Raw genomic sequence first — 22,073 nt, 5'->3', positions numbered from 1 at the left:
GTCACAGCTCTTCCTCATCGGTTAAGATACTGAGCTGTGTACCTGTGTAAGTAAATATTATCGCCTGTTTCCTTGTAGTTTGGACCTTGAAATTGGCAAGGAGATGATTGCCCAAGGCTTCTAAACTTGACCAGTAAATCTCAGCACCCCTTCCGCCCCAACCCTGCAAATATTGCTGCAATAGACTGCAAATAACCTGCACTTCCCTTCTGCAGAATGGACATGGGAAAGCCCCAGATCTTCATCTCTCTCTCTCCTCCTTCCTGCTTGGAGGGAGACTGGTTTTTCTCCTTTCTGCATTCCCTCCATGCACCACCCCTATATCTTTCTCCCACCCTCCTCTTACCAACCACCTGACTCATCACTCAACAACCCAGTTAAGTCATAGAATCAGAGCTGGAAGGGACCCCGTGGGTCATCTATTCCAACCCTGTGCAATACAGTAATCTCAACGAAAGCATCCATGACAGATGGCCATCCAAGCCCTGCTTTAAAACCTCCAAGGAGGGAGAGTGAAAGCCTTTGTGAGCACCTGTGCACCCTTAGGTGCCTTATTGCAGATCCCATAAGGCTTAACACATTGATAGCAGGATAATGCGGTTTATTGGAAGTTATACAGAGTCTCTACTTTTATATTGCCAGAGATCCCAGGGCTGTTCAAGGCTGCTATTATGAAAAATTGTCTCCAGGTGGAGCTAAACCTCTGTTTACCACAAGAGCTGGTCAGGAAACTGCAAATTTCAAAGGGCAGCTGTGCTTTGGATTCTCACATTGTTTTTGGAAAGTATGAATTAAATAGGTTTGGCCTTTACGAGTGAAATGGATTGACTTTTTTGCCCATCTGCACAGGGGTCTAAGTTTAAAAATGGGTAATTTCCACTCAATGATCAGTCTGATTATCAGTGAGGGGGCATATCACATTCTGTTAAGGATGCTGAGCTTGACAGAGCCCCAAGGTTATGTCTGTTTCAGTTTTTAAACTGATTTTGCTGTTGTAGCCACCAAAGGTGGGCTTGATCTGGCCTCTGGGCTGGGGCTTAAAGGTAAAGAGACGCCTGACCGTTAGGTCCAGTCATGGACGACTCGGGTTGCAGCGCTCATCTTGCTTTACTGGCCAAGGGAGCCGGCATACAGCTTCCGGGTCATGAGGCCAGCATGACAAAGCCACTTCTGGCGAACCAGAGCAGTGTACGGAAACACAGTTTACCTTCCCGCCAGAGCGGTACCTATTTATCTACTTGCACGTGCTTTCAAACTGCTAGGTTGGCAGGAGCTGGGACCGAGCAACGGGAGCTCACCCCGTTGCGGGGATTCAAACCGCCGACTTTCTGATCTGCAAGCCCTAGGCTCTGTGGTTTAACCCACTTAGTAGCTACTCCAATATAGGCACTCTCATGCCCATATAATAATAAAGTGACGCACTGTCTCATTTCTCTGACACACACCCCGCCTCATTTTGATAACTTCTTAAAGAGGACTTTTGAAAGTTGCAGGGGCTCTCAAGCTGAAACAGCATTCAACCATGATACCACTCCAGCTGAAGTGTTCATGTAGCTCTTTGATATTTTTTTAAATGGGGGACGAAAAGCAAATCTTGTAAATAACAAAACACAAAACTTGCGGTGTTCTGTTTTTTGTAATAAAAACAAACCATACTGGCTACATCTCCTTTCTTCTATGGCAGCTCTATTCTAAAACTATTGAATTGCTCTGCCTCCCCCAAACCCCCTTTTTTTAACAGTCTGTGAAGAGAAGGATCAGACTACTTCTAGACATATCATCTCCCCCTCCCCCAAGTGGAACTCTAAAGCATTCTCAAAAACTTTGTGGGCACAAATTCATGATTGCAGATAATTGCACCCACAAGAAGTGTTAGGCTCACCACACTGTGTGGTAGCAGTCACATCTGCTCTCATTCGTATTCATGGTTAATTATAGGAGGAAATCTCCTGTGTATAATTATTTGTAGAGGCATACGTGCATTGGCTGCATTAGATATTGGCTTAGGATCCTTTCAAAAGAGATCTTAAATTTGCATCGTTTCTGCTGCATAGGAGGTATGGGAAAGATGCAAATTTTCCAGGCACGTTTAAGAGTATCTGCACTTTGCTACTGTCTTCTAAAACTCATAGATGGTGCTCTTTTTAATAACACAATTAAAAATGGTTAGCACTTGAACATGTGTAATATGTACTGAGTGTGAAAAAATATATCAGAGCATGTGCTTTGCATGAGTAAGAACCCAGGTTTAAGGTAAGTAGCCCTCATGGTTGCAGGAAGAAAAAGTGGAATTGCATGGTTAGTGTTTGTCAAAGGGAGCAGTGGTCCAAGTCCAAGTGTGGGGCTTATCTTTCCACCCCCATAGCATTTGGCTTCCGTTGCCCATCTTGAATGACCTGTGCTTCCTTTCTTCCCAACAATTATTGCCAAAATATTTCAAATTCAGCAACAAGTACTGATGGTTTCACCCAAATAAATGTGCAAATTAGAAGTTTTATAGAATTTTTCTGAATTTAAACCAGCAAAAGGAATTGGTTTCCTTCTGAGGGGCAGATTTTAGGTATTTGCAATGTATCTGCTTTGCAGGGGACCAATGCGAAAATCAGTCTGAAAAGAAAAGGGCTTAGTTGAAATGTCTAGATCTAAAATTAATGTCTCTGTCTCTGGCATCGTTTGTTTCCAGAGGGAAGCATCGCTCACTTTGTGGGCAGGCAATACTACCAAGGCATCCCCTGATGAGGTTCCACCTGGGTCATTTTATATGTTTATATGTTGCATTTATATCCCACTTTTTTCTACAAGGAACTCAGTTTTCCCTCTCTTTGTTTAGTCCCCACAACAACCCTGTGATGTAGGTTAGCCTGAGAGGCAGGGCTCCCAATGAGCTTCAGGGCTAAGTGGGAATTTGAACCCTGGTCTCCAACGTCCTAGTCCAACACTTTAACTGCTGCGCCACAAAATAGAAATATGCGTTTTCAGGCTTTCCAGGGCTGTAAGATGCAACTACTTTTTTATTTTTTGTCTTTCAGGAGAAAGGTCCCCCAAAGAAATGTGGACTGATCTCATGACTGGAACTAAAACCTTTATTTTGCTTTGGTTTGTCCTGGCAAGTTTATGGCACTCGACTGGTAAGTCTCTCCAACTTTTCCCTGTCCACTTAACAATTGGTTTTCCTAAAATGGATTTCCTCTTAGAGCCGTTACTTGACTGATAAAAACCTTTTTTTTGTTGAAGGCAAGCCTACCCAGATGTGCAATTTTATTATATCTATTTTGTTTTAGAAATTTGTCTCTATTGTGATGTGTTTCATGTCTACTTGTTTTTAATGTTTGATTTTATCTATATTTTCTTAAGTGTATTTCACATTGTTTTATGGAAACCGCTTAGGGTTTTCTGTTGATTTTGCAGGGTATAACTCTTGTTAGAGTGACGCGGGTGGCGCTGTGGTCTAAACCACTGAGCCTAGGGCTTGCCGATCGGAAGGTCGGTGGTTCGAATCTCCGTGATGGGGTGAGCTCCTGTTGCTGGGTCCCAGCTCCTGCCCACCTAGCAGTTCGAAAGCACATTAAAGTGCAAGTAGATAAATAGGTACCGCTCTGGAGGAAAGGCAAACGGTGTTTCCTTGCATTGCTCTGGTTTTGCCAGAAGCTGCTTAGTCATGCTGGCCACATGACCCAGAAAAACTGACTGCGGACAAACGCCGGCTCCCTCGGCCAGTAAAGCAAGATGAGCGCCAGAACTCCAGAGTCGTTTGCGACTCAACTGTCAGGGGTCTTTTAGCTTTACCTTTTTACTAACTCTTGTTAGGATGGTATTGTGAGTCTTGCGGTTCACATGTAGACTTTGCTGCAGACTAGATCCAAACGGTGATCTTGTTTTTGGTGCTTTCTCAAGCAGACAATGTGGCCAAGTCTTCCATTTTCTTGGTCATTAACAGGTGCCCATAGCTATCAAAAGATTTCTATTCCACTGGAATATAAGATGTGCACTTAAGAGTCATGGCTTCCCCCAAAGAATCCTGGGAAATGGAGCATGTCAGGAATACCGAAAGTTGTAAGGAGATCATTAACAAAGTACAGTTCCCAGAATTTTTGGGAAGTCATGATTCTAACCCTGTGAGAAAAGGTTACAACATTTTGGGCTTTTCAGTTTAGAGAGGAATGGCAAGTTAGAAGTGGCATGATAGAAGTCTATAAAATTATGCATGGTGAAGAGAGAGCCGATAGATAAGTTTTACTCCCTCTTTCATCATATGAGAATCCATGTGATATTCAGTGAAGCAGAATGCTGGAAGGCTCAGGAGAGGCAAAAGAAAGGACTTCTTCACATGGCATAATATAAAGCTGTGGAATTGACTCCCACAATTGGCAGCGATGGTCACCAACTTGGACAGCCTAGGCCAGTTCATGGAGGAGAAGGCTATGTTCTAGAATGCTTCTGAAAACCAGCTGCTGGAAACCACAGGAGGAGATGGTGCCATGTCCCATGGACATCTGGTTAGTCACTGTGAGAACCGGATGCTGAACCACATGGACCACCAAACTAATCCAGCAGCCTATAGTAGCATAAAAGTAGTTTAAATGTATGGTGAGCTTAGTTAAGCCATACATACATTTTCTCTTCTTTTTTTTAAAAAAAAATTATTTAGTTTTTCAGATTTTAAAAATGTACAGTTTTCACATAACCAACAAAAAAAAGAGAATTCCAAAGAATTTCCTGGACTTCCCCCTTTGTGGGTCCTTATATTAACCTTTTCCTCCTGCATCTTGTCTATTAATCCAAATCTTTTAAATCTCCATCATAGCCAAAATTCAACATTAGACTACAAGTGTCATTCCAATCCTACTAATAATTTTAATTGTTTACAATGTTTTGTAAGGTAAATTATATATTTTCCTCATTCCCCATTCCTGATTTCTTATTCTATTTTTGCCAATTCGGCATAGTCCATCAACTTAATCTGCCATTCTTCTGCGGTAGGGACAATGTCTTCTTTCCATCTGTGGGTTTAGTAACATCCGAGCAGCAGTGGTCGCATACATAAATAGTATTTTCTGATCCGTTGGAATTTTGGCACCTAGAATTCCTTCGGGTTTTTTTTAGAAAAGGTTATTTTGAACATATTTTTCAGTTCATTATATGTCATCTCCCAGAATTCTTGTACTACCTTACATGTCCACCACATATGATAAAAGTTGCCTTCATTTTCCTTACATTTTCCAGCATGTATTTGACCTGGTTTTGTACATTTTAGCTAGTTTACTAGGACTTAAATACCAACGATACATCATTTTCATATAATTTTCTTTCAATGTATAACATGCTGTAAACTTCAAATCCCAGTTCCATAGCTTCTCCCATGGTTGTCATACATATATTTGAACCAGAGGGGGCTGTTACAGAGTCCTGCCACCATGAAGACACATTGCCAGTTCACCACATACGAAAATTTGCGCATCTTCCAACATGCCAACACCCTAATCAGCCCTGATTTTTCATGAATAACCAGCTCTGCTTCCAATAACTTCATTTTCTTCATGTGTGGTTTACTCTCAGGTGCCCAAAAGAATATCCACTGGGAAATTCAGCGTTACGACGGCTGGTACAACAACCTCATGTACCACAGGCACAACTCAGCAGGTGAGAGCGTCCCTGAGGCTTTCAGGCCTCCAATGCTGTTGCAAATGCCATTTCGGATGCCAAGCATTGGGTCCATGTATACGGGGAATATTGGCAAATTTTGTGGTACTGTGCCAGTTCACACGTCTTTCCACAAACGGATGGAAAATCAGGCAGGCGATCAGCATTCTTTTTTTCATTCCCTCTCGCAGTCCTAAATTCACACTTGTTCCCCACCACCAGCACCACGCTTATTGATGACGTTTCCAACACACTCCTGTTTAAATAAATGGTGTGGAATAGCTGCACGTCAATAACAGAATTAATCATATCATTAAATTTGGCTACAGCAAACAGCGAGTCAAACAGTGTTGTTTTGGGTGGACTGGACTGGAAACAGCCCTGCATGCAATGGGTTGAGGTGGGATATATAAGAGCCCAGGTGATCCCTGGGTTAGGGTTCACAATGCTGCCTTAAAGAGCAGGGAAGTTGTGTTCCTCCACCTTGTGCCTTTCATAACTTTTTTCCTCCCAGCTGTTCACAGCAGCACATATGTGCATCAGAGTTTGGGGGGCCTGCTTCCACAGCAGGCTCACCACTGCATCCAAGCATGTCTTAAAGGAGCAGAATCCCAGTCTCAGTTGTGGCTTCACTTTCACAAAGGGTCCAGCCGTCCATCTCCTTCCTTGTTTCTCAGGACATACTTTGCACAGCACCTAAGACACACCCTAGGGACACGGGTGGCGCTGTGGGTTAAACCACAGAGCAGAGCCTAAGGCTTGCCGATCAGAAGGTCGGTGGTTCAAATCCCCACGACGGGGTGAGCTCCCATTGCTCGGTCCCTGCTCCTGCCAACCTAGCAGTTCGAAAGCGCGTCAAAGTGCAAGTAGATAAATAGGTACTGCTCCAGCGGGAAGGTAAACGGCGTTTCCGTGCGCTGCTCTGGTTTGCCAGAAGAGGCTTAGTCATTCTGGCCACATGACCTCAATAGGGTGTGTTGAATTTTTCAGCTTTCAGTTTCCAAAAATGACAGGTGCTAAAAGGGTCTAACATCACTTGGGGAATTCAAAATATATTTTGGTCAAATTAATATAATTTAGTTATGCTTGGTAAGTAAAATGTCTGGAAATTCCATAGAAATACTTAGAAATGCTTTGCCCCAAGTACTTGCAGTTATATTATAAGTATTTATTATTATTAATATTATTTAGCATTACTGACGTTTTCAGAAGGTAAAATTTAAATTCTTCAGTTTTCCGAAAGCAGTGTATGAGCTTCTTTATCTAACGTAGACTTACCAAGCTAAATGTTCTCCAGTCACAAAGATAACTGCAGATTCCTCACCCTCAGAGACATATTTTTAAGACCCCTTCACTGAAGAAATTTGCAAAAATTAAGTCTTGCCCATGGCTGGCTACCTCAAGCTGACATGCTGATTTGTCACCACTAGGATCGTGGTTGTCACGGCTTCTTCCCGCGAGCTATGCGGATGGTGTGTACCAGGCTCCCCAGGAACCAAATGTCCCCAATGCACGGAGACTCAGCCATGTGGTGGCACGAGGGGACTCTGGCTCACCCTCTCAGAAGAACAGAACTGTGCTGGGCGTCGTCTTTGGTAAGCTGAGAACTCTTGAGTGATGGCCTCCATCAGCATCCACGCCACTGGGCTGCGTCTGAGGGAGGGGTGAGGCAGGAAGGCTCCCTCCATGTGTCCAATGACCATTTGGCTCCTCCCCGCTATCACAGAATCCTAGAATTGTACAGTTGGAAGGGACTCTTCCAACTGAGTGCAACTCGCCCTACAATGGCCTTGGTCCTGTATACCTGAAGGAGCATCTCCACCCCCATCGTTCAGAGGTCCAGCTCTGAGGGCCTTCTGGTGGTTCCCTCCCTGCGAGAAGTGAGGTTACAGGAAACCAGGCAGAGGGCCTTTTCGGTAGTGGCACCCGACCTGTGAAACGCCCTCCCATCAGATGTCAAGGAAATAAACAACTATCCTACTTTTTAAAGACATCTGAAGGCAGCCCTGTTTAGGGAAGTTTTTAACGTTTAATGCTGTATTGTGTTTTTAATATTCGATTGGGAGCAGCCCAGAGTGGCTGGGGAAATGCAACTAGTTGGGCGGGGTATAAATAGTAAATTATTATTATATAATGCAGGAATAGACAGCTGTCCGATACGGGGATCAAACCTGCAAAGCTAACCCTAACCCCACCCAGTTTTGCTGCTTGCATGACCATTGATGTAGAGGCTTCCAAGAGTGGGATCCTGAGTTTGTGCGTGTCTTCTTTCTTCTTCCTCCTCCTTTTGTGCCATGTTTCTTAAGATTCTAAACAGCAATCATAAAGCTCAAACTGCCGGGATGGTATAAGATGCAGTAAATAAACGTTTTGGCCCCTTCAGCAAATCTCCAGCAAAAGTCTTACGAAGGAATTGGCATCATTACAGGGAACAGGACTGATTTATCTGGTTTGGCCCCTCTCCAACATAGAGCACCTTTCAATCATGGAAAAAACAAAATGGATTCCTGATTTCACAACTGCCCCCAAATTCCTTCGCTTCCACTCTGGCAGTGTCTGCTCCAGACATTTACCAACCTGATGCCCTCCAGATGTTTTGGACTATAACTCCCATCAGCCCCATGCAGCATAGTGGCTGGAGCTGATGGGAGATGTAATTCAAGGCACCTGGAAGGCATCTAGTTGGGAAAGGCTGGCCTGCTCGGCTTTTCACAGCACTGACATCTTGGAGAAACGAGGCGCTTGATATAGTCAAGGCCCACTTTCTACCACAAATCAGGCCTCAAATCGATGCCTGTAACTAATGGAGTAATGTGCCTAATTCTTTCAATTATGGGATTTGGGGAGGTTCTGGTCACAGAATTATAGTATTGGGAGTGAGGGATTTGCCAAGGTTTCCAGACCTTGTGACAGCAACACAGAGACTGTAATTCAAACCACAGTTTCCCCTCTTTTCTCTTCCTCTGGCTCAAACCCTTAGATCATAGGATTACCAAGAGGATTACTAGGCCCTTGCATGACTGGTTTTATGTCTTATTTTAGCAATGGTCATGTTTGCCCCTCCTTGTGGATTTCTGCTCCAAACCTCAGAATTATTTGGTCACTTAAACCTACTTCCCCCTGGGTTAGCTTTTGCCAGTGTGATCCGGACATGTTTGGGAGCCTGGAGGTTGCTAGGCATTTCTGCTGAAGGCTGAGTAATGCTTGGAGCTTAATCCCTTGGAATATGTTCAAACAAGACTGTGGATTTCTCAGAAGCCATGATGAGAGAGTAGGACGAAGAGGAAATGGGTTCTTTGGCACTTCTGAGCCCCTTAGCGGTTCAGGGGGGTGGGAACCCAGGAGAAAGCATTCTTTGCACCAAACCCCTAAGTTGTAGAATTCCAACTCCTCAGAGGCATGTTGTTTCCTTCCTTTATGTAGTTCCTGTCATGCGCTGAAGAGAAACACCTATTTATCTGGACTTTTGACATTTCTGACATATATATCATGGGACCCACCCTATTCCTTTGACTAATTTGTTTTAAACCAATTTTAATATTGTATTTTTAAATTGCTGTCACTTCACTTATTGTGAAAGGTGGATAAGAAACCTAGTTTGTAATAATAACATTAGTCATAATTAATAATAATTTCACATGTTCTTACCACATTTGAACACATTTCTTATAAGCATCTCTTTTGTGTGGATTCCTCTTTGGACAGTTGATAGGTTATATTGATATTAAACATCCCTAGGTTGTTGTTTTCTTTTACTTTCTTCCGTTTTCCTTTGTCAAATTTGTTATATTATTATTATTGTAGTGGTAGTAGTCGTTGTTGCTGCCGCAGCCAGTTATTTCCTTCATAATTGGCACTGGCTGAGAGCTCTTTCCAGGGTTTGTAATACTTTCTGTCTGCTCCCATTTGGGGGAAATTGCCAAGCCTTAAAAACTGGGCTTAAAAGAGACTCAAAAAGTTTATGCACACATTATTCAACCTCACTGAAATTGATCCACAGAATAGTATCCCTTGTTACTTATTGGATAGTCTATGGAATCATTGTCTGAGGAGAAGAGATTCCTCAGGAGGCAATGAGATATGATGGCATGTGGCTGGATTACACTCTGTGAGCAGGGCTGGCTCAAGACTTTTTGCTGCCTGAGGCAAGAAGGACAAGATGATGATGATGATTTTATTATTATCTACACCCCACCCATCTGGCTGAATTTCCCCAGCCACTCTGGGTGGTTTACAGCACATAAAAAATTGTAAAACATTAGACATTAAAATTTTCCCAATACAGGGTTGATTCCAGGTGTCTTCTAGAAGTCAGATAGTTGTTTATTTCCTTGACATTTGATGGGAGGGCGTTCCACAGGGCGGGCGCCACTACCGAGAAGGCTCTCTGTCTGGTTCCCTGTAACCTCAATTTTCACAGTGAGGGAACTGCCAGAAAGCTGGACCTCAGTGTCCAGGCAGAACGATGGGGGTGGAGACGCTCCTTCAGGTATACAGGACTGAGGCCGTTTAGGGCTTTAAAGGTCACCACCAACACTTTGAATTGTGCTTGGAAACGTACTGGGAACCAATGTAGGTCTTTCAGGAACATGCTTTCTATCCAAATATGCATTCTAAAATATATTTTGATACTTTTTTGAGGTTAATAGGGGAGAACTACATTGGCACATTTGGGGAACAGCACACTCCGGTGCAGCTTAGTCTGAGAGGTGCAGATCAGGTCAGCAAGTGTTGAAACTGGCAAATATTGAAGCTTCTTTAGAGAAGCTTCTTAAGAAAAGTCGCAGCAGGTTTTTCGTGGCGTGTGGTTTCAACCCCTGTGAGTTCACGGAATTGAATTTCATAGGTGTCATGGTTCACTAGATGTCCTGTTTCATCCACCCTCTGCTAGTTCTGTCCCTTTTGGTGTCTGCCAGGTTTCCATGTGCTCTCGGAGATTCTGGAAGCCGACAAGCCCGGCTGCCCTGCCGAGTTCCTAAACATACAGATCCCTGAAGGAGATCCTGTGTTTGACCCTGCTGGCTCAGGTGATGTTGTCCTGCCATTCCAGCGAATGCAGTGGGCTCCAGGTACAGGACAAAGCCCCAACAGGCCCCGGGAGCAGGTAAAATCCAGCTGGCTGCAAATCAGTGTTTATCCCTTTGCACGTGTTTGCACAGTACATTTCGCAGGGGAAAAGGGCAAATATAGGGCGTGTATAAGAGGATTCATGCAGTAGCAGCATTGCTGGGAGAGCAGTCAGATTCAGTCGCTAAGGGTGGTGTCTAGATGTAGAAAGGAATGCTCTGCAATGGTTTGCTCAGTTTTCTGCCCAGGACGTTTTAAAATTAAAACAGTGTGCCTTTGAAAAGGAAAATGTGCTAAAATGAATAAACAGAATGGGCAGATTAGGGGATGGGTTTAAGATGTCCATCTTTGCAGAGAGCAGTCCTCTGTTTGAAAGGCTATCAGCAGTGCTAATGAGGAAGGATGGGGGAGAAATTAAGTTTAGTCCACGTTTAAAGGTGAACCTGCCTGCCTTTCCTAAACTATGTGAGAACTGAAATTCCAGCCATCTTTCAAAATTTGCCCTCATCCGAATTTTACAGCTCCCCAGATAAATAATGTGTTCAGAAATGCCTGTATGGGGGCGATGGTTGGTTGGCAACCATCTGTCTTGAGAGACAATGAAGTGCACCTCCAGGGGGTGAAGTCAAACCGCTGTGTTAGCAGCACCTCCCCAGGGCACAAGCCTGAGCAGTGTGTATGGAGATTCTGCGCTGCCCAGACGCAACCCCACCCCCTCTTGGCCTACTGATGTAGTTCAAAGGAAAGCAGAGACACATTGGGGGGGGGGGGGGGTAAAGTGTGAATAAAAACGCATAGACTAGTGATAACACCATGCACAAATGCATTATATCAGGGTAAATTGCTTTCCAAAAATGTGTACGTCAGGCAGAATTGCATGGAAACGCTTATATTAGGAGAAATTCACTTTAAATTGATGGTGTGTGTTCACAAGGACCAACGCAAATTGATATGGAAATGTGGAATACTGAACATAAGAATGGAGCCAGGGATCTTCTGAATGCAAAGCTGATGTCCACCACTGAGCTGTGACCTTTCCCCCGTTTCCTTAAATTACCTTATTTAAAATGTTATTAAGCAGTCCATGAAAAAAACAATAGGTTGCATTTGAGGATCTTTCATCCCCTTTTGACTCCATTGACTCATTGCCTCTGGAATAACCTGGCAGTATATCACAGTCATTCTGGCAAGGGTATGATAAGCTAAATCTTCTGTCCCTTCACCACCCTGCACAAAGCTGCTTTCTTCAATGCCTCTGCAGTAGAGAATGCTTGATGGCCCCCTGGCCAAAGATTTAGAAGGAACTAACCCACCTGCTTCCCCCCCTTCTTTCACCAGCTAAATGGGGTGACAGGATGGCTCGATGGGAGTGCCATCTATGGCTCATCCCATTCCTGGAGTGATTCTCTGAGGCGTTTCTCACGAGGGAAGCTGCTCTCCGGAGAAGATGGTTTCCCAAGGCAGACAAAGGCAAACAGCTTAATGTGGAAGGCTCTGGATCCGTCCACAGGACAAAGTGGACCACAGGGTCTCTATGGTAAGGCAGGTTGGTGGCGGCTGGTGCCCCTTTGGGACTGATAGGGTGGAAGGCCAGGAGGACAACAGTAGGGGGCGCCAGAGGCAATGAGAGCAGATGGAGGTTGGTGGTCCAGAGCACCGTTTGCTCTAATGCGTAATTTTGGATACAGTCTGAAGCTGAGAGCCTGTGAGAAAACAGAAATAGGGAGGGGAGAGGGTTCATCTCTTCAGGCCCTCAGCCACAGTTTTCTTCAAAGGATAAAAGAAAGATCTGGCACCTCTCAGGTGAGAGTAATTGCCATTATAAGAGAACAAGGGAGGCGTTCATGGAGAGTTCTGGCACCTCTTTTTCTAGAACAATAGCACTTATATTATTATTTGTACCCTGCCCATCTGACTGGTTTGCCCCAGACACTCTGGGTGGCTTCCAGCATATATAAAAACATAATAAAACATTAAACATTAAAAAACTCCCTATAAGGGTTCCAGAATGTCAGTAGCAAAGAGCCCCAGTGCACAGACAGGTAGAAAATGTTGCATATCCCCTAGGGTCCTGTATCTTTTAAATGGGCATTGGAGAATCGCTAGTTTGAAAGCGCCAGCATGGCAAATTCTGAAGGTCAAAACGGCACATCATCTGCAAAGGCAAATGTATATAAGTGATGTCTGATAGCACATTGCTTGTTTTTTTAGGAACCAGTTTGAGAAGGGGCAATTAATAGCCTACTAGTGGCAAGAGAGAGGCTTGTTCTTCCCTCCTCCAAGTCCTCCCCTTCTCCCATTTGAAATATATGTCTGTGACAACAAATGATATATGGAAACCTAAATCATTTGAAAGAAGGCTGGGCCATAAAATGTCGCGTCTGATGTTTCTTTGAAATCTTTCCTATATTTACTATGAGATGGTACACTCCTCTCATGAGGTCGTACCAGCAAATCTGTACCTCCTCTTAGCATCTGGAAGTTTAGAATTGGCTCTTTTCTCTCTCTGCCCCCCACCCAATCCCTTCTTCTAGACTTTGGAAATGCCAAAGGTAACGCAGACCTGTTCCTGCAAGCAATGGGCATCGTCTGGTTCCGCTACCACAACGTCCTGGCAGCAAAGCTTGCCCAAGATCACCCTGATTGGTCTGATGAAGATGTGTTTCAGCACGTGCGCAAGCAGGTTATTGCCACTTACCAGGTGAGCGAGGCATGGAAGAAAGACGGTGTGTGGCTGGGGGGCGGGGGGAGGCACCCAGCAAACCTCTCTGGGCACATAAACCCCTAGACTGTATTTTGTGTCCTCGTTGTCTCTAAACAAGGGACCATAGCTCAGTGGCAGAGCATGTGTTTAATAATAATAATAATAATAATAATAATAATAATAATAATATTTTTTTTATTTATACCCTGCCCTTCCCAGTTCAAAAACCGGGCTCAGGGTGGCTAGCAACACATTTAAAACACTTCATTGTAAAAGCAGCATAAAATACGGTATAAAAACATGAATAGCAATAAAATTCAAAGTTCAGAAACCAATTTAGGGGAAATCCATCTAATAAGCATTAGATAGTCACCAGGGCTAGCTGGCTGAATTAGTCCTACTTGGGCCAGTGAGGAGGCCAGGGGAGAATTAGCTGTGGGGTCTCAGAGCGGGTAATCTTCATAAAAAGTGGAGGGGGAGGGAAGAGAAGGGAAATAAAAGATGAACTTTTTCAATCTTGCCCTAGAGAGAGAAGCCAATTATGGTAGACAAAACTGGGCTCAGCAGAGAACTAGAAAAACTTGGTGTATGGTAGCTTCCTAAGTAGAGAGATGTTGTGGGAAATGGTATAATGTAAGAGTTTATCATGGCTGCCTCCCAACACCTAAAGAAAATACAAAAATGCAGGCAGTTGTGCTGGTCCATTTTATGATATATGGACCACCAGCTGCTAGTCATAGAATTGGAAGCTGGTCTCAGTCTCTGACATAATTCATGCTCATACGTCACAAGCAATAGCAAAACTTGGAAACCTTGTTATCACATCATTCATTTGGCCAGAGCAAAGAGGGCCTCTCCATTACTTTGATGCTATGGCAGATGAAGAAATGACTCCAGGTTTGGTGGTGGTGGTGGGGAGAAACAAAACTCTTAGAGCTGAGATCCCATACACTCTCCTCTCTCAACAACTCTGCCTATTAAGCTTTATGGAAGAGTCCACACCTCAGTGGTAGCTCTTACGATTTTCATGCGGAAGGTCTTTCTAGTCCATGACATCTCCAAGTTCCTGTTTTTCTAAAGAAAGAATGATGCCAGACTATTGGTACAGCCAGCACAGTTTTGTTCACACTGACTGTCTCCCTGAACCCTACCTGGAGGTGCCTGGAATTGAACTCAAGACCTTCTGCATGGAAAGCCATGACCCTTCCCGAAGATCTAGGACCCATATACCAGGAAAGATCTCTGCCTGCTATTGGAAGCCTATTTTAGCAGCAAGTGATCTAAATAAATAAGGCTTGAACAGACCAGGGCTGGGTAGATACCGTATTTTTCCGTGTATAAGACGACCCCCTATTTTTTTTTAACCCAAAATTAAGAAATTAAGTTGTTTAGCTTTTGGGGGGTGGGGGGGGTCACTTCCGCCAATCACTCACCCAACTGCCCTCCACTGCCAATCGCTTGCCACTGCCGATCGCACACCACGCCACAGCCGCCAATTGTCTGCCCGCTCGCCGCCAACAACAGCCCACCCGCCCACTTGCTGCAGCCGCCAATCACCTGCCTGCCTTGCCACAGCCGCCAATCGCCTGCCCCATTGCCACAGCCACAGCCAATCACCAGCAGGCCTTGCCGCAGCCAGCAATCACCCGCCCAATCGCCACTGCCAATCTCCTGTTTGCTGCTGCCATTAATCGCACGTCCCCCCTCTGCATTCACTATCCTTATATAAGACGACTCCCAATTTTTGCCTATTTTTTTAAAGCAAAAAGCATAATCTTATGCACGGGAAAATACAGTAACCAGTTAGTGGATTGTGGTCCATTAGGGCAAATGGGGTACTGTCCCATCGATCTCACCCAATCCCCATCTGAGTGCCCTTCTATTTACAACCAATCAGGGGGTGGCTCTTCCTGCCATTGGCTCTGGCTCCACCTGCTGTTGGTCTTCCTGTCTTCTGCCCTACCTCTTCCAATGGGCACCAGGTACTGCAGCAGGTAGTCTGACTGGGTGTGGAGCAACTTCCTGTGTGTCACAGCTGCCTCTTCCTCCTTTTTCCCTAGAACATTGTGCTCTACGAATGGCTGCCAGCCTTCGTTGGGAACGGCCCCGCTGAACTTTACACAGGTGAGGAGAAGGAATCATGGCGGGTGCAAGTGGGTGCCGTTCAATGGTAGCCAGTGGACTGAGCTGATTTTGTTCTGCTGTTAGTGTGCGGGGTTATGGGCATGCATATGCGTTTAAATAAATATAAATGCACTAGAGGTTTACCCGAGCCTCTCCCGTTATTTAAAACCACAATTCCTTTCAGTTTTCACCTTTACAAACTTTGGCTGTTGTTTTGAACCACCACTTTCCCCTTGGAGACCTTGGTAGCAAGGAGCTAACAAGTCAAACCAAATCCAGTCCAATCAATCAATAAGCAAGCATGTTAATAAACACCTTCTCTTTATTTTTCACATTACACATTTCCATTTTAAAATTAATAATACATCCCCTTTTGTGTGGGGTGCAGTTTAGAATAATAGGGTATGTAGATTAATGAATAAATATCAAGGAAAGGAATTGTAATATCAGGAATAGTAAAAGGTATAAGAAGGGCTTGCTTGCATGTACAAAATAGGTAAAAAGGTAAAGGACCCCTTAATGCTTAAGTCCAGTCAAAGGCTACTATAGGGTTGCGGCGCTCATCTTGCTTTCAGGCTGAGGGATATGCCATTTGTCCAGACAGCTTTCCAGTCATGTGGCCAGCATGACTAAACTGCTTCTGGCGCAATGAAACACTGTGACGGAAACCAGAGCACATGGAAATGCCGCTTATCTTCCCGCTACAGCGGTACCTATTTATCTACTTGCGCTAGTGTGCTTTCGAACTGCTAGGTTGGCGGGAGCTGGGACAGAGCAACAGGAGCTCACCCTGTCACAGGGATTTGAACCGCTGATCGGCAAGCCCAAGAGGCTCAGTGGTTTAGGCCACAATAATCCAGTGACAAATAATATCTTTGTAATTAGCGAGAGAATCTGAAGCTACAACCCTATGCATTCTAACCTAGGACTTGGGAGTGCATCTCACTGAACTTAGTGGGGCTTTACTTCTGAGAAGACTGAGAATGGTTAGAAGACCACCTCACAGAGCTACAGTTCTTAGAGGGGAAGTCATGAGTATTTAAAGTGGTAGAACAGTGTCTTAAATCTATAGTGCAGGCGGGGCCTGAATTGTATTTGGGGATTCTGCATACCTTTGCACTATAAACTATAGATTTCATTAACCAAACATGGACACTCTGTCCAAAAAGCGTGTCTGCACTTGACTGATCATCCATGCAGCAATGGGGCCTCATCCTGCTGTAGTTGTCATCCCTGCCCTTCATTGAGTATTGTTATTCAGAGCCGTCATCTCTGTTTCAGGTTACAAGCAACATGTGGATGCTAGGATCTCGCCTGAATTTGTAGTGACTACAGCACTCTTTCTGGGCACCATGGTCCCTCCTGGCGTGTACATGAGGTAGGATTCTGCCTTCCTTCTAGCCTTCTTATGGACTGGCTGATACATCAGTTGGACAAGCAGACCTCTGAGGCTTGGACCATGCATGCCAATTGGAGAATGGTAGCCTTGCAGGAAGACACATTTCACATGTGCAAGGTCCTAAGTTCAGTTCCTGACCACCTCCATCTCAAAGGATCTAGCAGCAGGTGGTGGGAGAGATTCTGTAGAGTCACCACCAATTTGGGTAGACTCTGGAGAACCACTGCCAATCATAACAGACAGCTCTGATCCAGATAGACCAATGATCTGACTCGGTATAAGGCAGCTTATGTCCCAACCACCTGCCTTATCTCTGACGGCGGAGGGACATTGTAAGCCTTCTGATATTGATGTCAGTGCATGTATAGGTTTGCATGAGAGGTGGAGGTCCTTGAGATATTATGCTACCAGGTCATGTGGGGCCTTCAAAGGTAAATAAATAAATAAAAATAATAGTACTGTACTTTTTAATACCAAAAATGAGGTACCAGAGCTCATATATTTATAAAAATGTCATGGGTGCCAGCAAAAGTATTGGCATGGGCAGGGGGGGAAATAGGAAACAACTGTCACTGAAAAAAGCCCTGAATTCTATATACAAATGGGTAGTCAATGCAGATGGAATGATGCTGGTTATATGCTCCAAGTAGTATTTACTGGATGGCAATCTGCCTTGATACGTTCTGAAGAGACTGCAGTTGCTGAACGCTCTTTGAAAGGAGCATGAGTGACCCTGGACAGCTCTAGTTCAAACCTCTCACTACTGTTCTCTCTTGACCTACTCACACCGTGGTAATAAGGAGAGGATTTGCTGTCCTGCCTCACAGGGTTGTTATAAGCAATACTTACGCACAAAACCCTTTTAGCTCTTAAGAAGCAATGCAATGCAATGCAATGAGCATGTGCTTATTAAAAAGTTCCCCCCATCCGTCTGCTTTTGTTAGTGCAGTAAGGTAATCTTAGGCTCAACTTAATGGTCTTACAGAGGGCTCACTTTAGATAAGGCTGCTGTGTTCCTTTCCTCACTCTGTTCAATGGAGCCCTGTTTGGTTTTCCCTCTTCCTCTTCTGGCTTCCCTAGGGCCCCTCCAAACATCTTTTGTTGTGCATTCACAATGTTTTGAGCTCATCATGCTATTGGGAGAGTTGCTTGTGACACTACTTTCAATATGGTTTGCACTGATGCACTATAGCTGTGTCAATAACATGTTGCAGAATACACCTGGAGGGGATCTTATGCTCATGGCTTTGCATATCATTCCTTTCCTGTTTAGAGCATCATTTCACTTCTTTTGCTTTTCTTTCAGGAACTCAAGTTGTCACTTCCGAGAAGTGATTAACAGAGATGGCACCCGCTCCCCGGTACTCCGGTTGTGCAACAGTTATTGGAGCAGAGAGGTAGGGGGCTTGCAACTAAGAATAAATTTCTAACCAAAGGCACATGTTACACCACTTAAACGGTGTAAATTGGTTTCTGTTGTTGGTACAGATATGCCATTGGTCACTGGTAGAACACATGCTCTGCATGCAGAAAGTTCCAGGTTTAATTCCTGGCACCTCCAAGTTGAGGTGAGACTCCTGTTCTAAAACCTTGGAGTGTCACTGCCAGTCGGTAATGACCAGGGATGGAGAACCTGTGGCCCTCCTGCGGTTAATAGACTACAACTCCCATCATTCCTGACAATTGTCCATGTTGGCTAGGGTTGATGGGAGTCCAACAGCATTTGCAGGACCACAATTCCCTCATCTCTGGTGCAGACAATACTGAACTAGGTGGACCAATTGTCTGCCTTGGTGCCTGGCAGCTTCCTATATCACGGGTTAAGCAGGTAACCTCAGCAAGGCATGTAGCAACTCTGGACCCAAATAATGTTTTCAGTAAGGTTGTGTTGGTCTCTATTAGCTGTGGGCCAGGCTACTGATCTAAAGATCTGAACTGGCGGCTTCCCTGCCATGCTGCTAATCCTAGCTCAGAACTGGCAATGGGTGTAGCTTTGTGGTGTGCTAATGCTGTATGCTGAGTCTTTTTATCTATCCTGTTCAGAATCCCAATATCAAAACGGATAAGGATGTTTCTGACCTGCTGCTGGGGATGGCTTCTCAAATTGCTGAGAATGAAGACAACATAGTGGTTGAAGATCTCCAAGGTAGATTTTTCCTTCTTTATTCCTGCCAGTTTTTAATCCTTCTTCCTCTCCTCTCTCTCTCTCTCTCTCTGTTTTAATTGCAAAACAATTTGATCCCTTCTACAAACTGAGAAAGGCAATAAAAAAAAAAGAATCTTTTGCCCAGAATCAGTCAAGGAAGAGTTTGTGGGCTCAGCAAATGTGGGTTGTCATCCTAGTGCTGTCCAGATGCTGCCAGGGCTCATTTATTCCAACTTTTTTTTTAATAGAAAATATAAAGAATGGAAGACCAGGACAATCCAAACTGGTGTAGATCACCATCCCTTTGCACTCCTGTCCATTCCTCCCTTACATTTACAGCCCAGGTTTTGCCTCTCTCTGCTTCCTTGTTGCACTGAAATGCAAGCAATGAATGTAATCAATTCTCTCTACATCCTTAGGCTGAAACTGGAGAGCGTGGGGACTTGGTATTGCGCTGAACTGGGAGGGATTTGCAAAAGAGTGTGTTGCAAATCTCTCTGAGGCTCCGTGAAAGTGAAGGGATTTTCCACACGCAAACTTCTCTGAAAACATATGAAGCTTTGACTTCTCCCTCCTTACATATGTGTGGGGCTTTGGGTGCTCCAGCCCCCACAACATTCCCCATAAAGGAATGGCACCCACAATTGCAGGGCACCCACAATTTTTATGCACCGGGGGTGTTTTTGCACTGATGTCAGCATGCCCAGTGGCAGAGCGCATGCGCTCGCCGAGTGCACCCCCGAGGAAGCCCAGCCTGGCCAGACATGCTGCCCAGCTGATGAGAGGGGCGGCCAACTCCAGGGGGCCCCGGAGTGGCTCCACGCGCTGCCACTATGTCCCTCCACCACATGCCTCTTTACCTTCTGGAGGCCCATTGCAGCCTCTGGAAAACCCAACCCCCCCCCCCGCAGCTGCGGGAAGGCCCATCATGGCTACGGGAAGGCCTGCTGGGGCCTGTGGAAGGCCCGACGAGGCCCATTGCAAACACGGGAAGGCCCGACGAGGCCTGCCATGGCTGTGGGAAAGCCTGCCAGACCTTCCCGCAGCCGTGATGGGCCTCATCGGGCCTTCCAGAAGCTGCAATGGGCTCCATCGGGCCCTCCAGAGGTCACAACAGGCCCCGTTGAACCCCGTTAGGCCTTCTGGAGGCCGCAACAGGCCTCTAGCTGCATGATGTCACATGTGCGCCATGCATGTGATGTCACAGGCCCACTCCAGGCACCCACAAAGTGGGGCGGACCGGGTGCCCGTGGCTCCTTAAATTGGGTTGGTTTGGAAAACCACAGGACTGACCTCACTGCAAGTCACAGAAGGGAGGTGGGAATCCGTCTTCCTTGCAGTGAGCCTTAGGTTGCTTTGCAAAATATTGAGACATTTCACCCTTTTTGCAAAGTTTTAGTACAACAGGGAAGTGGGGTGGAGGAACAGTTTAACTCTTTCTGCTGCTGTCCTCCTCAAATGTCCCCTCAGATCAGGTGCCCCTTACTATTACATAGGGAAGGGAGAGGAATTGGATTCAATTAAAATGTAAATCTGAATTTACCTAATTGCAAAACAAAAAACCAGCTGGAACTTGGCCAGGTCCATTAATTCACCATGAACTTAGGTCCATTAGTTTCAGTGGGCCTATTATGAATAAGGTTGGCAGAGAAACTTGATTCACTTCACATTTAAAGGCAAGCGAACTTGATCTGCCCCTCTTTTTTTTTAGGGGGGGAAAAAGCAAACTGAAATTTAGCCATCCTCTAAAATTTGCTCTTCTATGAGTTTTGCAATGTCATTCTCCAGCCAAGTAATGTTCTTAAAAGTGCATATACTGGGGTAGCGAGCATAAAAAATGATGATAGGGTCCCTTCCGAATCTTCAATTCTATGTTTCTATGATTCTGTGATCCATCATGGCCCTACTTAGGTTCAATGATACATACACCAGACTTGTATCCTCCTTCTGTACCATGTGAATCAGTATTTCTGGCTGAGAATGGAGAGGAAGCTCAACATTAACCGTGGAACCACTTTACATTTCTACTTACAGCTTAAAGCTGAACAGGGATGCCTTAGCATTAACACTAAGGAGTCCTAATGTGGAAGCAGGCCAGGTCCTTCCGGGTTCCTTCTAGAACAGATGCCCATCTGAGCGCTCAGAGGTGCCTTGCCAAGGCCGCCATTCTGCTCTCTGCAGGGATTCTTCTGTGTTGCAGTGCCCTGATGGTCCTGTGTTGCACTTGTTCTCCAGATTACTGGTATGGGACCCTGAAGTACTCCCGCATGGACTTCGTAGCCAACTGGATTCATCGTGGGCGGGACCTTGGATTAACTACCTATAATAGAGCCAGGGAGTTCTTCAACCACTCCGTTGCTACCAAATGGCAGGACATCCATCCAAATGAAACGGTACTCTGTCAGAGGTCTTGCAGGGGGTGGGGGCATAGATAAGCCAGGCATGAAACAGGGTGCATTTTGTCTCCTGTAAGCAGGACCATCCGTGGAGATGGACCATTTCCCCAAGTGCCTATAAGAGCAACCCTACATTTCTGTGGTGCATCCCATAGAAAATCAGACATTACCTGAGAAAATCCAGGTAGCTGAAACATTGCAGGAGCCCTTCAACTTGGTAGAAGACGAGCACCTCTTTTGCACACATCAGCCCCCGGGTTCAATCCTTGACATGATATATTTGAAGAAACATGTATCAGATGAGAGGAAAGTTGCCTCCTTGAGTCCCTGGAGATCTGTTGCTAGTCAGAGCAGACATTGCTAGATATAAATCCTCTGACCTACTATAAGTCAGCTTCCATGGTCCTCTTGTCACATCACTGCTCCAGAGCTTTCAGGCCTGCCCATTGCCCTCTTTAAGACAGCCTTCCCTAGTCTCCAGTCCCCAGGTGTTGTTGAACTACAATTCCTATTCCTGACCATTAGCTCTGCTGTAGTCCAGCATCTGAGGGCCCAAAGTTAAGGAAGGCGGCATCAAGGTCTTTGGGAGATCAGCAA

At 45.1% G+C, this 22,073-nt stretch overlaps 1 protein-coding gene across 3 annotated transcripts in view; it reads left to right on the top strand.

Moving 5' to 3' along the window:
* The first annotated feature begins 6,948 nt into the window (after positions 1–6,948).
* The window catches only part of LOC310749393 (dual oxidase 2-like), a 49,002-nt gene continuing 33,877 nt past the window's right edge, over positions 6,949–22,073 (top strand). The window contains exons 1-9 of one of the 3 annotated variants that reach the window (XM_083586226.1): positions 6,949–7,235; positions 10,557–10,744; positions 12,046–12,244; positions 13,242–13,408; positions 15,472–15,535; positions 16,817–16,913; positions 18,241–18,331; positions 18,978–19,080; positions 21,316–21,473. In XM_083586226.1, coding sequence (XP_083442352.1) covers positions 10,694–10,744; positions 12,046–12,244; positions 13,242–13,408; positions 15,472–15,535; positions 16,817–16,913; positions 18,241–18,331; positions 18,978–19,080; positions 21,316–21,473 — 930 coding nt within the window. In that variant the 5' untranslated portion in view covers positions 6,949–7,235; positions 10,557–10,693. Of the gene's footprint in view, positions 7,236–7,871; positions 8,449–10,556; positions 10,745–12,045; positions 12,245–13,241; positions 13,409–15,471; positions 15,536–16,816; positions 16,914–18,240; positions 18,332–18,977; positions 19,081–20,288; positions 20,398–21,315; positions 21,474–22,073 lie in introns of those variants that run through there. The other 2 variants (XM_083586225.1, XM_083586227.1) reach the window with 2 other exon arrangements.

Source organism: Podarcis filfolensis (genome assembly GCF_964270895.1).
Source record: "Podarcis filfolensis genome assembly, chromosome: 14".
In the NCBI taxonomy this organism is placed as follows: Eukaryota; Metazoa; Chordata; class Lepidosauria; order Squamata; family Lacertidae; genus Podarcis; species Podarcis filfolensis.
Note: the sequence above shows the minus strand (reverse complement) of the source record. Positions and strands in the feature narration are given on the sequence as shown.